Raw genomic sequence first — 18288 nt, 5'->3', positions numbered from 1 at the left:
GTATTCTATCTCTTCCACCTTCCCACTGTTTTTTATTTTTCCCTGGATGTATGTTTACCTTCTTTGTTCCTTAAGCTGGTGTTCTTTCTTACTGGGGCATTTAGTTCTGAGGATGGTTTATGCAGATGTCAATTTTATGGCCTGTGCCAGATGCTGGCCTATGTGTGATGTCCCATGTACCTTGCAATAGATGGTCTTTTGTATATACTGGCCGAAGGTCAGAACCGCCTTGGAGATGAATCCCCATGTTACGAATACTGCAACATAGAAGAGCAGGGCATCTATGGTTATAGTAAAATTTTACACAATTATTCTTTCTCTCTGTTCCACTTATTTTTGTATGTTTTTGTTGCCAGGTTGAAGACTTTATTTTACTTTCCTAGCATTCACCTATCCAGGGCTCTAGCCTCTGTCTCTCAGTTTGTATGAAAGCACTGTAGAGCTTGTCACTGAAACCCTTCATTTTCAGCTGCACTTCAGCTGGTTAATGGTTTGAGTGCATGAAAGGTGGCCTTAAGCTTTGGAAGCTGGCCAGCAGTTGTATTCTATGTAGGATATAACCTATATAGCTAAAGCTACAGCAGCATTATTATTTGCATGTTCCCTTTTATGGTAAGTTTATTTACACAGCTGTTCTTTTTTAATGCATCTGTACTTTTTGGAAAGCAGTAGTTCAGGCATCCACTTGAAATACACTGTAAGGTCAAAGCTGTAGAAAAACAATTTGATGCTATGAAGGTATTAGGCTTCACAGTATTCATTTAATGCAAGCACATAGAAATAGGTATGGTATGGGAGAATGTATTTTACTAGTTGCAGCCAAACAGAGATGAGTAGGAAAAAATTATAAGAAAAACAAAGAAGGTTTCTTGAGTAAAACTGAACAAGGATAATGGTGTAACTTGTGTACGCTTATTCACTTTGCTTATTTTTGTTGGATTTAGGGATTCTAGATCAAGACGTAGAAGTGTTGCACGTTCTCGGCGGAAGTCAGCAGACTCTCGTTCTCGTGAAGCCAGAAGGTCAAGGTACCAAAATTTTTGTGTATGGAAATGAGACCTGTGTTAGAATTTAAAAAGAAGTGTTTAAATTACTTCAGTTTTATGAGATCTGACAGATAATTTAAGTCAAAGGTAGTGGCTGATTGTCATCAGGAAATTAAAGCTGATAGTCGTCAGGAAATTAAGCGATTTTTGTTTCACTGATTGTTATTTTATCTTATTAACCTCAATATTGGTTAAATTAAAAGGCTGAAATGGTTACTAGACTACCTGTTGGGGAAGCAGGGCTACCAAGTCTGCTTTTGGTGATCTAAATTTAGATCACGGTCATGTAGTGGAACAAGAGCTGGGGAAGTAGCTGAGGTGGTAGCACTTTTGTGGCAGGCAGTGCAAAGTGGTGTCCTGTAGTCTAATTTTTATTTGGCTGTTGTGGGGTCCCTGGCAGATATGCAGACATAACTTTCGCGTAACATTATTTTAGGCGTGCAGTCATTGACAGACATACTCTCAACCCCCCTTGAAAATTTATTTAACACATACAAAGGAGAAATGGGAAGGCCATTATAAGTTATTCAACCATATGCTGTAAAATTACGTTGGGAGACTTGGAATCCAGCAGGTATCTAGAAAGATAAATGACTGCGTCTGTGGCTGTCTTAAGGATCAGAGATTAGCAACACTGATATTGTAGTACTTGAAAAGATGAGATTAGTTATGCATGGATGAGTCCCTTCCACAATAAAATATAAAATGATAGCCTGACTATTGCTGTTTGGGAGAGAACAAAATTCCAGCTCTAGTGCCTTGGTTGGTGGGATAGACAAAAAAGCCATAACAGGCAGCTTAATCACTTATTATTCTCCTGCTTGGGCTTGTGTTAGTTGAACTTCTTTCATTTTTTTAAACGAAAGGAATTGCCATATTCCATTCTTGGGATGTATTAACTGGACACATCTTTCTTCAGTTTTCAACTAGTCTCCCTCCCTACAGACATGGATGAATGTACAAAGTTTTTTGTATGTGCACACTTTCCACTTATTTAGAAGACTGAGATTCAGAGTTATCTTAAGCTTGTCAGCTCATACCCTGTTTGCTAAACTGATAAAACTGGAAAAATCAGGCTTCATAGCCTAATGTCCTTTTATTCACTTGCTGCAGCATTTTTTACTGGAGGGATATCCCTGCCAGAAGGTGCTTGACATCAACCAGTATAAAAAAGTCTTTTATCACTATAGGGTACATGGTACGTGTGATGTCGGATGCATTCGGACGTAGGCTATAAAACAGACGTACACACATACCATCCTCGGACCTTTTCTGCTGCCAGTCAGAATGCCAGCTCTGACCGCTGGTCATACTGTTTCCAGAGTTTCCGACTTCTGCTTTCAGGTAAGTGCCCCCATTGGGGTGTTTCATTTTCTGCTATTTATTTATGTCATCCATAAAGGGCAAGTGTGGAAGAGGAATACCACATTAGGACAGCCATACCTATTGTCTTTTTGCTTAGGCCCCAACCACGACCATGCATTATTTGCCAGTCGTTCATTCCTAAGTCTCTTAGAAGTAGGCTTTTGTCACTAGTCTTGCATCTGGAAAACCAGTGGCTTAAATGGTTAACTAAGTTCGTGAAGGGTTCCTCCAAGGCCCAAGGTCGAGCCACAGAAGCATAAGGCCAAGAAACCTCAGCATACACCTACCATTGCACCTCTCCCATCTGATGCATCTCCTGAGGCTTTCGTCATCCCAGAGGCACGTCTGATTCCAGGCATGGAGTCACAGGCCAAACCCACTTCTGAGGTCACCTTGACTTCTGCCACAAGCATGTCTCAAAAGGTAGAACGGACGTCCGATTTGGATGTTGAGGAGGAACATGGGCTTGAATGCATCAAGGAACCTAGGAATTTACCACAAACGTTTGTTACCAGTCCACCCCATCCTGAAACCTTCAAACTCAGGCATTCATCTGGACCCCCAGTTTTACAAAAGATAGTCTCTCAAGCGAAGAAAAAAACAAAAGACAAAGCATGTCAGTACTGCTAAAGAGGGTCCTGCAGATTGGCAGCCTTCTCTGAGTCTTTTCAGGCCTTCATGGCTCTAAAGCAGCCTACATCTCAGCCGGACCCCACCCCACCCACTCAACTTTACCAGAAAAGGGCTAGGGATCCAAACAAGTCTTCTTCTGATGAAGAACAATCTTTAGACTACTCTACTCAAATCCAGTCCACTCAGGAGTACATCTCCCCTAAGGAGGAGTCAGTGGGTGCAGATTCTGCCATAGATGAAATGTCCTTTAGGGAGACCATTCTGAAAATGCGTGGACACTTTAAGTGGGATTTTTCCCAAATCTCGGATGTCCAAAAAAGATATTACCAACTCCGGCAAGTGGACCTTCCCAGCTCTTCTGCAGTACCACTAGCACATCCTGCCTTTTTGGATGCCTTCCACCATCTATCCTAACACCCAGACTCTAAGGCTCCAGCTCCCAAAAAGGCAGACCATTCCTAGAAAGTCCCTGAGGAATGTCAGTTTCTTTGTAGGTGCCCTACTGCAGACCTGGCAGTCATCTGTGTTGCTGCTGATTCTTTTTAGATGCCCTGCTGCTGACCCAGCAATCATCTCTGTTACTACTGACAAGCCTTCCAGGGTGCTCCCTTCTACCTCCCTACTTCCATCAAACAAGGAGAGTAGAACCCTGGAAAGGCTAGAGAAAAAGGCCTACACCTCAGCCACTTTGGCTTTAAGAGCCATCAACTACCTGACACATATAACTAAATACTCTCTAGAACGTATATCTCAGCAACTTCTTTGATCACAGACCTCACAGATTCTGAGGGAAAACACTTAGCCCTGAATCTTTTAGGAGCTTGTTCCCAAGTGCAAAGACATGCCATCAAATGCAGCTGTGATGCTGCTGAGGCCTGCGCTTTGGCAGCTGCTAGCGGGTCAGTACTGAGAAGAATTCTCATGGCTCAGACTTCAGCCACTGCAGAATGATTTTAAATGCAAATTAATGGATGCTCGTCTAGGTAATACAGCCTTGTTTGGGCCAGCTGCAGCTGCTTTTTTCAAAACCTTACAAGAAAAGTCTAAGGAACTCTGAGTCAAAGAGCCTTTAAGCTTCCCTGGTGCCCAGGTTCCATAGGAATTTTCCATCCAAATCTATCGTTGTTCACAGCTATTCTCAGCACCAACAAAGCAAAGCTTCTAGGGGAGGTAAGAGAACAATGAGGACTAGGGCTCCTCAGGCACCACCCAAAAAAAAAAAATGACCTTTCCAGTCAGAGCAAGGGTGTATATAACTACACTGCAAACATTCCGCCTCCCCCCCCACATGGCAGTCTATTACCCAAGACAACTGGGTCCTTTCCATTATCAAAAAAGGGTACTTCATGGTTTGGCACTCCACTCCCACCTTTCAGGGCATTCTACAACCACCAAGAGAGCAACTTCATCTGTTCCCAGATCTCTTCTTGGATTTGTGGTAACAGGTCTCCATTCAGAGTTCCCTGTACCTCCAGAGGGAAAGGATTTTATTCATGAATGTTCCTAGTGCCTGGAAAGGATGGCCCCTGGAGACCAATCCTAGACTTATCTCAACACCTTCTTAAAGGATCCCTCCTTCAGGATACTAACTCTACAAACCCTTTTTCCTCTGCTTCTCCCACAGGGATTCATGGCCTTTGTAGGCATAAAATATGCCTATTTCCACATTCCCATTCACTCCAAGTTCAGGAAATCTGTACATTTTTCTGCGGGTATATGGCATTTTCAATTCTCTGCATTGCCTTTTGGCCTCTCTATAGCCCCAAGAGTTTTCACAAAATATTTGGCTTCAGTGTTTACTCACTGCATCCTTCTGGGTATCCAGATTTTCCCACACCTGGATGAAATGTTCTTACAGGCCCCAAATCCTTGGGTTCTTTAACAAAACCTGCAGACTACCATTACCCTCCTGGGGAATCTGGGGTTCACAGTTAACTTCAGAGAATCAAACTTCACCCCATCCCAAGACCACATTTTTCTGCGATGCCAAATCCAAACAGACATTATGAGAGTGTCTCTGCCACCCCAAAAGGCAGAGGACCTTCAGGCCTTCTTTCTGTCTCTCCTTCCATTAAACAACATCACGGCCAGGGAATTCCTCAGAGTACTAGATTTTATGACCTCAACCCATACCCATGGTACCCCTGGCAATGCTACACATGAGGAAATTCCAGTGTTTCTTCATATCTGTCCGGACCCAACACTCTCATCCACTAGAATACCTCATTCCCCTCATCCCATGCTTGAAGAAGGAACTTCTGTGGTGGACCCAGCAGGTAAAACTTAACCCAGGGCTACCTCTACTTCCTCTAGATCCAGTCCAAGAACTTTACACAGACGTTGGCTGGGGCGTAGCTGTGGGCAAATTTACAGTCCAAGAAAGGTGGACCCTCCCACAGAAGAGGGAACACATCAACATAAGGGAGATGCGAACATTGCTCCTAGCCTTGCAAACCTTCCATTCCCTCCTTTGCCCAGGTGCACTAAAACTGTTCGCCGACAACATGACTGTACTCTGTTATGTGAATAAGCAAGGGGAAAAAAGATCCTACCTCCTGTGCAGGCTGGTTCTCCTAGTGTGGGAATTCCTGGCTGAACACAACATGGTAATCTAGGCTGTGTACATTCCTTCCAACAGGAATCTTGTGGCAGACTCTCTGAGAAGGTCTTGGACCCAATCCCGTGAATGGATGCTTCACAGGGATGTGTTCCTGGACATAGTCCAAAATTGTGGTACTCCTTACATGGACTTAACTTCCACCCTCATGAACAGACAACTTCCAGAATTCTGTCCCAGTGTCCCAAGTCCTCTGGCTTGGAAAATGGATGCCCTCTCTTTCTCATGGAAGGGTATTTTCCTGTATGTATTCCCTCTCCTTCTAATACCAAAGTTCTTCTGAAAATCATGCAGGATCAACCAAAAATTTGTTGGTGACTCCCTTTTGGCCAAGACAGCATTTGTACCCCACCCTTCTCCTGCAGTTAGCAAAGGGCCATCATCACAAGTTACTCCACAGAGTGGACCTCCTCACACAGAACAGAAGATCCCTTGTACATCCACACCTATCCAGCACTACAACTGACACTTTGGGTGATAGGATTCTGATTCCCTTCAGACACCTTTTCTCTGAGGATGTGCTCAGGGTTTTGCAGGAGGCCAGAAAACACAACACTAGAAAGTTTTGCATTTCCAAATGGAAAACATTTTCACTGTAGTGTCTCGCTAAGAACCAAGACCTGCTGGCAGTGGGAATACCACTGGTTCTGAAATATTTGTCTGAACTGCTCTCAGCTGGCTTGGCTTATTCATCAATTAACGTTCACGTCAGTTATTTCTACTTGTTCGCCTTTATCCCCTCCTGTGGCATCCAGGATTGAGTAAAACAATTCCTTAAAGGCGTGCTCCACATTAAGCCTCCCAGGAAACCTATTCCTCCTTCTTGGGACCTTAATTTTGTTCTAGAGAAGTTGACATTGCCCCCCTTTAAACCCGCTGCTTTAACCTCCCTTAAACATTGCTCATGGAAAACTGTCTTACCAGTAGCTCTGACTTTAGCTAAAAAGGTGTCTGAACTCCAAGTTCTGATGGCTCCACCCCCACCTCCTTCCTAGCCTTTCAAAAGGACAGGCTATCATTGAGAACAAACCCTTCCTTTATGCCCAAGGTGGTTAACAAGCTATCCCTTAACCAGTCTGTTCAACTACCAACCTTCCCCTCTCCAGAAAGTCACAGACAACTGAGATATTGCCTGGAAAAGAGAAAAAGCCATCAGGAAATCTGATCAGCTTTATGTTACTTTTCACCCCAGGGCTCTGGGTCTTCCTGCATCCAAACAGACTATCTCTACTTGGATTTCTAAAACTCTGTCTTTTTGCTGCACTCACCATGGAAACAATCTTGCTGTACCTGTGAAAGCCCATTCTGCCAGATCTATGGCTTCATCAAAGACATTCTTCAAAGGATTGGATAACAGTGCCATCCTGGAAGCAGACGCATGGTCTACTATTCATACATTTACCAAACATTACAAGCTGGATGCTATCTCCAGATCTAGAACCAGTTTTATAGAGTTCCTCTGCCTCTTTCTCCTCCCTTCCATCTTGAGTTCTGGTATTCTCTTTCAAGTAATGAATACTGCAGCAAGTGAATAGGAGGACATAGAAAAGTTGTGTAACATCTTACCATAACCATAGATGTCCTTCTCTTCACTGCTCCAATATTCTATCCCACCTGCCTTCCCACTGGTTTCTTGTTTTTCCTGGATGTATTAACCACTCACATTCTTAGTCTGGCTTTTCTCCTAGGGCATTCAGTTCTGAGGATGGTATGTGTATGTCTGTTTTATGACCTACCTCCAACTTTAGACGTGCCACGTACCCTGTAGTGATAAAAGTCTTTTGTGTATTGGCCAACTTCAGGTGCCTACTGGCAGGGATATCCCTGAAGTAAAGAATACTGCAACAGTGAAGAGAAGGACATCTATGGTTATGGTAAGATTTTACACAACTTTTCTTTCTTCATCCAGAAATGTCTTTGTCTTTGATACTCCAGGGAAAAGATGGGACTTCCCATATGGCTGCGCACTGTTTAACAGGTTGATTTTAGTTCTCCCAGTAGAGGAAACAATCTGTGAAAAATGAGTCAGGTTGGGTAGAATTTCATTACTGACTGTACACTGCACAGACGTCAGCAAAGAAGAAATTTGGAGAACCTGAGAGACAACTGTCTAGAAAAGAAGGAATCTTGCAGCTGTCCAGCAAAAATGCAGTTCACGTTTCAGCTTTTGTCTAGAAGATGGCTTCCACTAATCGGGAAGAAAATAAATGAAATGCAACCAGAGTTATTTAAAATAAATGAAACTCTGAATATATCAAGTCAAATAACAAAAGGTAGGAAAAACGGAAGAAGATTTAACTAGCTTTTCAGATGAACTGAAAAAAACTACAAAAATCAGAGGCTGAGATAAAGTAAAGGCTAGTTGAAATTGGGCTACTCAGTAAGAGCTGTTTCAAAAATAGCAGTTAGAAGACACAGCATGTAGGGAAAAATGAGATTTTCTGACGTACCTGAAAAGCTGCATTAATTTTATGATGGTATAAATAAGTACCCAGATGGTTTTCCACAACAGCTATTGTTAATTAAAAGGATACATTGTGTGTATGCTCCCAATCTGTCCATGAGAACACAGCCAAGACCGATATTAGTAAAGCTCCAGTTATACCAGCAGAAAACATTGCTTATGACAAAACTGGGGCAGAAGGGAAAAGTATTAAAAGTCGGGGCAGAATGTTGTGGAAAATGATTATTCACTGTTCTACAGGCAGAACAAAAGCAACTTTATCCCAGCAGTCAGGCAGTGTCAAAAGAGAGATGAGAAATTCAGGCTGCTGAATCCATCTACCTTCGGAATACTTTTCCAGGAGGATTAAAACATTTTTAATACAGAACAGAATAATGAGAAAAAAAAGTTTACCCAACAAAGTGTGTGCCAACAACCAGAAAGAGACTGTGCTTCACTTTCTTCTGATGGTAGTATAGCGCGTAGAGAGATATTGACAATTTTTTTTTTATTTATTTAACATTTGTTGACCGGGAAAGTCCGACTAGGTTCCACAGATCCTGTTTTCAGCGGAGGCCCGGGGAGAAATGCTCCAGAAGCATGTCTTTAGAATGTGGGAGTACCCGGAGGAAACCCACGCAAACGCAGGGAGAGCATGCAAACTCCGCACAGAAGGCACCCCAGCCGAGAATCGAACCAGAGAACCTCTTGCTGTGAGGCGACAGCATTAACCGCTGCACCACTGCGCCGCCCTGAAATATTGATATGAAATATTTTCCATTGTTCCAAAGGAAATGCTTGAGAGACAGGAAAAGAACACGAGAGCTAATCAGGAGTACCTTGGATTGAACCAGAAACTGGTGTTGGGAGATATAGATGGCTAGGCTGAAGACTGACAATACTGAAATTAGTGAATAAGTACAAGACTAAAAAGCATCAGTCCCACTGGATTTAGGAATAGGCATGTAAAATGTGGCTTTGTAAGAAAACATGGTTGATAAAGACGGTTATTTTGTTGACTGTGTTTAACCCGTGGATGGGACTGTAAAGCATATACTCTACTTTATTATTAATGCTTAGAAGGTGTCTGAAGGGAATGAAAAAGTATTTGTAAGTGAAAGTTTTTGTTTTAAAAAAAATTGTTGATGTAAACTATAAGTCATATTGTGAAGCAGTTTTGTGTAGTCTGCAGTCATAGATATTTTAAATGTGAGGTGGGGGAGTCTTCTCAATGACTGGTGGGGGGTATAAAGGTGAACTGTGCTTTTTATATATAGAATTAAGTTAATAATGTCCCATGTTTTTACAAGGGTTCCCATTTGTTTAAGCAAATAGGCTTGGAAATTAAGACAAAATGATGAAAGTTATGGAAAATGGTATGATGTCCTTACATTCATTGTTGCAGTATTCCTAACATATCGGATTCCTTACCATGAGTAGCCCGATGTCGGCCAGTGTACCAAAGTCTACTGTTGCCTTAAGGTACACCGAATGTCACACGCATGCTCCTCGCATAGCATAGGGCATAAAGTTGACATGCAAACATACTATCCTCAGAACTTCATTGCCTCCAGTCTGAGCGCGTCTCCTAATCGTCAGTCTGAATGCCTGTGTCATTTCTTCCAGTTTAAACGCAGATGTTCTTCGTCTCACATTGCTGCAGTCATAACCTGTGGGTAGTCCGCTGTCCTCGGTCGGCCCGAATACCAAAGTGTTAGGCTGGCGTCGGTCATGGTCGCTCAGATCTGACGTCAGTACGCAGTGGTACTAAAGCGCATGCCCGACGCCATATCCTCAGTCTTTCTTGCCGCATGGTCCGAAGCAGAAGCAGCGTTTGCAAGTGCCATTCGGCGTCCTGAAATTTTCGTATTCTGAGTTTCAGACCAAGACCAAGTTGGCTAAGTACCCGTTGGGGAATATTTTGTCTTTTCTTGCCTCAGTTAAACCGGATGTCAGAAAAAGTTAATAATTGTATTTTGTGGGAAACAGATACCTCATAGGGACTACCACTCTCTGTATTCCTTGCTTGGGGCCTGAGTACGACGTAGTCGGGTGTCGCTGGCGCTAGATTTAATAAGCGCACCATTAAACGCAGGTTAGATTGTGCTAGACTTGTTTTCGTAAGCGGTGTAACTACAACATGCCGTCGGATCCTCCGACGCCCGCTACCGCTAAGAAGCGAAAAGATAAATCGTTAAAGTCTAAGCAGGATGAGTCGTCCATTGCGGACGCCGGTTCTATGGAAACTACGGTTGAATCTGTGGATCCAGCCGAGGTTTCAGCTGAATCACAGGGGAGCCTTTAATCTTACAGGAATTGGCCTCTCAGGAGTTAGGTCAGGCCGAGGGGGCCTCTCAAGTTTCTGTAGTTCCTTCTTTACATAAGGTTGTTAGGCTTTCTACTTCTGGCACTAAAGCCCCTTCTAAAGCTAGACCTGGTCTTTCTGGCACAGGCGTCAGCCCTAGTTCTTCAGGCTCTGTTCCTAAAAAACATATGCTGAAAATGGCAGAGGATTTGATTACTTTAATCAGAGGTTCTATGCCCCCTCCAGATAAGAGGCCTAGGGTGGAGACAGAGGTGGAGGGATTGGAGCATTCCTCAGATTACTCTGAGTCTTCAGCTGAGGACATTCAGGATTTTCCTCCCTATTCTGATTCGGATGCAGAGGATTCCTGTCCTTCTGCTTCTCCTCCAGAGGATTTTTCCTTTTCTGAAACCCTGCACTCCATGAGGGAGCATTTTAAGTGGGAAGGTCAGGATTTTTCTGATTCTCATAAGAGGCTTAGGGAATTCTTGTTTTTACCACAACATAGGCCCTTGGCTATTCCCCCTGTTTTGGATGTTGTTCAGGATGTTTTTTCTGAAGCTTCCCTTAATCCTGATTCTTTACCCCCTGCCCCTGTCAAGCCAGACAGGTATTACAGAGTTCCAGAGGCTCATAAATATTTGTATAAGAGTCCTAGAGCTGACCCGGAAACTATTGGTCAGGGACCTAAGGGTGTCAGGGCTTCTGTAGTTAAGAATCCAGTTCCTCTGGATAAAGATTCTAGAGCATTGGATAGGTGGGGTAATAGTGTATACCTCCTCCACGCTGGCTATGAGGGCTTTAAATTGCCAGTTTCATATGCTGAAGTACCAGAATTTTCTGTTAAGTCAGTTGAAATCTAAGGTAGATGCTTTAGCTGAGGGTATAGAGTGTAAGGCATTGCAGGACTTAGTTCATGCCTCTGATCAGGTAGGTAAGCATTCCTTGCAGTGTGGCTTTGATGCTCTTCAGGCTTCTTCCAGGGTGGCTGCCACTGGTTCAGTTATTCGTAGGCACGCATGGCTTAAAGATCAGAATTTGTCAGAGCATGTTAAAGCTCGAATTTTGGATGCTCCCCTTCAATCTGAAGTTCTTTTTGGTTCCCCCGTGGAGTCAGTTTTGAAGAAAATGGAAGACAAAGCTAAGTCCATGCAGACGGTTAAGGAATTTTTACAAGTGCAGCCCCCTAAGTTTAGCAGAAATTGGCCTGCAAAAGGATGGGCTTATCCTTCTTCTGATTTTCAGTCTAAGGGCAGATCTAGACGTGGTAGGGGCAGGGCTCATGCTCAGGGTTCTTTCAGACCTAGGACGTGGAGTTCTCCTGCACAATCTTCTGGTGAGGGCAGGGGTCAGCCTTTTCGTAAACAGACCCAATGACCTGTATCTCCAGCTGCCAGATTCCTCCTGTCTGGCAGCTCCTCTAGGAGGAAAGTTGGCACTTTTCAAGCAAAATTGGCTTTTGGTCATCCAGGACAAATGGGTGTTGGACATTATAAATCGAGGCTACAAGTTTTATTTCCACACCTTGCCTCCTTTCAAAGGCATGCCGGACGTAACTCCTCAGCAAAGGCTGGAGGCTCACAAGCAGATGTCCTTCATGGATGCATCTGCAGTCATAACAAATGGGTTGTCCTGTCGTCAGGCAGCCCTTCGGTCGGCCGGATTCCAAAGTCCGGGTCCGCTTCGCTGATGTCGCACTTCACCCGACGCCATCTCTGCTGGTCTTCGGTATAAAGGCATCAGCCGACGCCATTTTCCTCAGTCTTTCTTGCCGTGGCGCCCAAGCAGAAGCTGTTCGCAAGTGCCGGTCGGTCAGATCCAGAGATTACTACTACCGAATACTACTTCAAGACTTCTAAAAGCTAAGTACCGTTGGGGACTCTTTCTTGCCTCAGCCGATGTCAGAAAAAGTCAATAACTGTTTAACTTGTGGGAAACAAATACCTCATAAAGATTTCCACTCTTACTGTCTGCCTTGCTTAGGCCCAGACCACGACGTAGCAGCCTGTTCGGCCTGTGCTTCTTCAACCGACAAACGCTTAGGCGCCTGTCGGAGTTTGCTGAACAGTTTTTCGGCTCAGATTTTGCGTACATTATGCCGCCGGATCCTCCGACTACCCAAATTGTTAAAAACGCAAAGAAAAGACCGACACTCGGTCCGCGGTTTCGCCGAAACCACGGTTAAGCAAGCTGAGTGTCTCGGTTTCGGCCGAAACCGAGACAACCGGTCAATCTTCAGCCGAATCCATGACTACTACTGAGGCTCCTGCTACCTTAGTTGAATCGGCCTCAGAAATTTTGCCTACAACTGTGGTTCCTAGTGATTTATCAGACACCATCCCTTCGGATGTCTCTACCCCAGCACGTGGTGCTGCTAGGCCTCCTGCAGCCATGTCTATTAAGGCCTTTGCCAGGGCTAAAGCAGCCAAATCTGTTAAATCAGTAACTGTTAAGCCCCCCTCACACAGGCCCACTTCAAGTTCACAAATGCTTACTCTGGCAGAAGATTTAATATCCTTAATTAGGGGATCCCAATCCCACCCAGACAGGGCCTCTCAGCCCCCAGAAAAGAGACCTAGAGCAGAGCCCCGAGCCAGTGTCCTCTGATGATTCTGGATGACTCAGACATTACAGACCAGCCAGAGGCTCCTTTTTCTACTTATGAAGATTCCGATGCTGAAGAATCCATTCCAGCTGCCTCTCCACCAGAGGAATTTTCCTTTGGGGAAACCTTACATGCCATGAGAGAACAATTCCAATGGCAGGGACAAGATTTCTCAGATTCAAGAAAAAGGCTTAGGACTTTTCTGCACTTACCACAACATAGGCCCTTAGCTATACCTCCTGTACTGCCTGTTGTGGATGATGCATTTAATGATGTTTGCACTGCTCCTGATTCTTTACCTCCAGCCCCTGCCAAACCAGATAGATTTTACAGGGTGCCAGACACTCATCACCACCTATACAAGGCCCCACTTGCAGATCCCGAAACTATATCCCAGGGGCCTAAGGCAGTAGCCTCGACCACAGCAAAAAACCCTATCCCTTCTGAAAGGGAATCCAGGTCCTTAGAGAGATGGGGAAAAAAGTTTACACCTCTGCTACTCTCTCAGCTAGAGCTTTAAACTGTCAGTTTCATATGATCCAATACCAAGAGTTTATGCTTGATCAGTTAACTAAACAACTGTCCTCTGATGAATCCTTAGATAAGAAATATGTATTAGAAATGGTGAATAACATCCAACAGGTTAGTAACCATTCCTTAAAATGTGGCTATGATGCACTGGAGGCTTCATTTAGATCAGCCATGACTGGCACAGTGATAAGAAGGCATGCATGGTTGAAAGAACAGGTCTTACCGGATCATGTTAAAGCAAAGCTGTTAGATGCTCCTATGGATAAGGCCAGTCTATTTGGTACACCTGCCCAGCAAGTAATGAAGAAAATGGAAGAAAAGGCAAAATCTGTACATACAGTTAAAGATTTCTTACAGGTTCAGCCCCCAAGGTTTAGCAGGAACTGGCCTGCCAAAAATTGGTCCTTTCCAGACTCCACAAAATCCCAAAGGGGCAGGAATAGACGCTCTAGAGGCAGAAATCAATCCAGAGGAGGTGCCTACAGAGGACGACAGTGGCAAGGCAATAACCGAGGCACAGACACAACCACTGCCACTGCAACAGGACAATCACAGTGACTTGGCTCTGACACCGCCTACTAGGGAGCAAATAGCAGCACCTTTAGGCGGAAAGTTAGCCTTATTTTCGAAAAATTGGCACTATATTACAAAAGACAAGTGGAATTTGCAAACCGTAGACCAAGGCTACCGGTTCCACTTCCACACCTTACCAGTAAAAAGAGGAATGCCAAACCTACCTCCAAATCAAAAAATAGAAGCTCTACAGCAGATAGCGAAATTAATAAAGATGAGAGCTGTGGAAAGAGTACCAATAACAGAACAGGGCAAAGGATTCTACTCCAGACTCTTCCTAGTACCAAGAAAAGAGAAAAGTTGGAGACCTATTCTCGATCTGTCCGTCTTAAACACATACATCATTGTCCCAAAATTCAAAATGCTGACCCTACAGCAACTTCTTCCCATGCTGGGCAAGGAGTGTTGGCTGGTAACTCTAGATCTCAAGGAGGCATACCTGCACGTCCCCATTCGACCAAATTGCAGAAGATACCTCAGATTTCTTGCAGGATCAGAGCATTATCAATTCTCAGCATTGCCCTTTGGCTTATCTACTGCCCAGAGTATTCACAAAATGCCTGGCATCAGTAATCGCCACTGCAGACTACAGGGAATCCAAATTTATCCATACCTGGACGACTGCCTCTTACAAGCGGACAACAAAAGCAAGCTGACAACAGATTTACAAAGGGTCATTTACTTGCTACAAGCCCTGGGATACACAGTCAATTTACAAAAGTCAAGGCTGATACCATCACAAACAAGAACATTCTTGGGCTGAATTGGACACAGTAAAACAAATGGCATTCCTAACTGCAGAAAAACAAAAGAACTCCTCTTTACTTCTTGGCATTAACAAAGCAGAACAAACTAACAGCAAGAAAAGTTCTGCAGGCCTTGGGCTTCATGGCATCATGCATAATCTTGGTCCCACATGGCAGACTGCATATGAGAAAGCTACAGTGGTACCTAAAGAATTTATGGTCTCAGCACAGGCACAGCTTAGAAACAGAAATCCCACTAATCCCATGCCTAAAACAGGAGTTCCTATGGTGGGCTCAAGCATGCCAGTCAAACCCAGGCTTACCCTTCCACAACTTTCGAGCAAGCCAAACCATCACAACGGACGCCTCAGACCTAGGATGGGGCGCACATGCTGGACAAATGCATACAAGGATTGTGGACTCAAGACCAGCTGCACCTGCACATAAACCAAAAGAAATGCTGGCAGTAAAACTGGCAATCCAAAAATTCAGACCATTCCTCAAAGAAGGCCATTTGATGATAAGGACAGACAACACCACAGTCATGTGGTACATCAACAAACAGGAGGCACTCATTCACACCCCTATGCAGAATGACTTTGGACCTTTGGAATCTGGCTCTCAGCTACAACATCCAGTTATAGGCAATATTTGTGCCGGAAAAGAGAACACCCTAGCAGACATGTTAAGCAGAACCACCTTGGATGCTCACGAATGGATGCTACACCCGACATCTTCAAGGCCATCACAAAGAAATGGGGTATGCCACAAATAGGTCTATTCGCATCACCACTCAATCACCCGCTCAAAAAATTCTGCACAAGGACATTCCACCCACTTGCATGGAAGGTGGACTCTCTATCCTTCAGCTGGAAAGGCCTGACAGCATATGCATTTCCACCTCTTCCCTTGATGCACAAGGTACTACTGAAAATCAAAGAGGAACGTCCAAGGATAATCCTGATAGCTCCGAATTGGCCAAGACAACACTGGTACCCATTGCTGAGGAGCATGTCTCAGGAGAGAATGTGGTCAATACCCCTGATGCCTTTGATGTTAACTCAGAACAACTACAACATCATGCATCCAAACCTAAAAACCTTGCAACTGACTGCCTGGAACATCACATAGCAGCATCTAACCCAGACCTTTCCCAAAGGGTTAAAGACATTATCCTTGAAGCCCGCAGACCTTCATCAAGAAGGAACTATGCAGGAAAATGGAAAAGGTTTGTCATTTGGAGTACTGAAAGAGGAAAAGATGTGTCAAACATAGATATTGCTAACATTCTGGAGTAGTTGGCAGAGCTTCTACATACAGGCCTGTCCTATTCCTCCATCAAGATACATGCATCAGCTATTTCAGCAGAATACAGCTTCGATCCACCTGTCTTTTCGCATCCTCTACTCAGGCAGTTCCTCAGAGGGATCAAGAATGTAAAACCTCCTAGGAAACCACCATTACCAGCATGGGACTTGAACTTTGTGCTAGAAAAGTTGACACTCCCTCCGCTTGAACCAGCAGCAACAGCAGATCTGCAACACCTGTCATGGAAAACTGCTTTCCCACTGGCAATTACCTCAGCAAGGAGGGTTTCGAACTACAGGCCTTAATGGCAGTGCAACCCTTCCTAATCTTCCATCAAGATAGGGTGTCCATGAGAACTAATCCTACATTTATGCCTAAGGTGGTATCCAGAGTGTCTTTAAACCAGGCAATCCACCTACCTACCTTCTTTCCCAAGCCACAGAACAGGGGGGAAAGACTGCTGCATACCTTGGATGTACATAGGCAGTTACGCTACTACCTGGACAGAACCAAAAGTAACAGAAAAACTGACCAGCTTTTAGTAGCCTATGCAACAGGAAGGGAAGGAAAAGCAATTTCCAAACAGACAATCTCCAAATGGATAGGAAATTGCATAAGATTCTGTTACTCCTACCATGGAAAACCAATTCCACAGAACATAAGACCTCATTCTACAAGGGCTACAGCCACTACCACAGCTTTCTTACGAGGAGTGGCAACCAAGGACATTATTGAGGCGGCTACTTGGACCTCCGTGCATACATTTGCCAAGCATTATAATTTACCTCTATACTCTAGATCCCGAGCAGGGTTTGCCACTGCTGTACTGCAAGGGATCCTAACTACACCATAATTTTTCTTCCTCCACCCCTAGTTTGGCTATGGTATTCTACCCATTTGTTATGACTGCAGATGCATCCATGAAGGACATAGTACAGTTTTGTACCTACCATAAATGTAGATGTCCGAACTGGATAGCATCTGCAGTCAGGATTACCCACCCTCCTTCCCTCTGTGGTACTCCTAGGGTATTTACCCTCCTAATAGCTAGCTGGGGAGTCTCTTATGGTGTATTTGTTTGTATATATGTACATACATGCTTATTTTTGTGTTTGCCTTCTACTTTTTTGGAAACATTGGCATTTATCCAAAATTTAGCCTTCCAAGAGGGCAACTGGCATTTGGGGCAAGAAACACTGAGGAAAATGGCGTCGGCTGATGCCTTTATACCCGAAGACCAGCAGAGATGACGTCGGGTGAAGTGTGACATCAGCGGCCGGACCCGGACTTTGGAATCCGGCCGACCGAAGGGCTGCCTGACGACAGGACAACCCATTTGTTATGACTGCAGATGCTATCCAGTTCGGACATCTACATTTATGGTAGGTACAAAACTGTACTATTTCTTTACTTTTACAAATGGGGGCTATCCAGGTGGTACCTCCGTCAGAAGTAGGCCTAGGATTTTATTCTCGCCTGTTTCTTGTGCCAAAGAAAGGAAACACTTGGAGGCCAATTCTGGATTTGTCCATTCTCAATACATACCTAGACATTCAAAGTTCAAGATGTTAACTTTGCAGCAACTTCAGCCTCTGCTAGGCAAAGATCACTGGATGGTAACTCTGGATCTCAAAGAGGCTTATCTTCACATTCCTATCAGACCCAGCTGCAGGAGGCTCCTGCGTTTTCGGGCTGGTGCTTTTCATTATCAGTTCTCTGCATTGCCCTTTGGCTTATCTACTGCGCCCAGGGTGTTCACAAAGGGTCCTGGCTCCTGTGATAGCCTTCTTAAGACTAAGAGGAATACAAATTTATCCTTATCTGGACGATTGCCTGATTCTTGCTCAAGACAAAGTCAAGTTACTTCAGCATCTAAAGTATGTAATGGCAGTTTTAAGGTGCCTAGGGTATTCTGTGAATGAAACAAAGTCCAGTCTAGTACCCTCTCAGGACATGTGCTTTCTGGGTGTGAGACTGAATACAGCCTCTCAGATGGCTTTTTTGACCCCGGACAAACAAAGAAATCTTCCCCTATACTTCCAGCAATTGTCCCTACTGTCCAGGCTGACTGCAAGGACAGTCCTTCAAGCCTTGGGGTTCATGGCATCTTGTATTC

The 18288-nt window shown here is 44.3% G+C and overlaps 1 protein-coding gene across 1 annotated transcript in view; it reads left to right on the top strand.

Annotated features, from left to right (window-relative positions):
* The window catches only part of LOC122797817 (msx2-interacting protein-like), a 1498925-nt gene that overhangs the window by 788403 nt on the left and 692234 nt on the right, over positions 1-18288 (top strand). Inside the window, exon 8 of the mRNA XM_044066339.1 lies at positions 945-1028. Coding sequence (XP_043922274.1) covers positions 945-1028 — 84 coding nt within the window. The remainder of the gene's footprint in view (positions 1-944; positions 1029-18288) is intronic.

This window comes from Protopterus annectens, chromosome 3.part1, assembly GCF_019279795.1.
Source record: "Protopterus annectens isolate FY-2018-M chromosome 3.part1, PAN1.0, whole genome shotgun sequence".
NCBI classification, from domain to species: domain Eukaryota; kingdom Metazoa; phylum Chordata; order Ceratodontiformes; family Protopteridae; genus Protopterus; species Protopterus annectens.
Note: the sequence above shows the minus strand (reverse complement) of the source record. Positions and strands in the feature narration are given on the sequence as shown.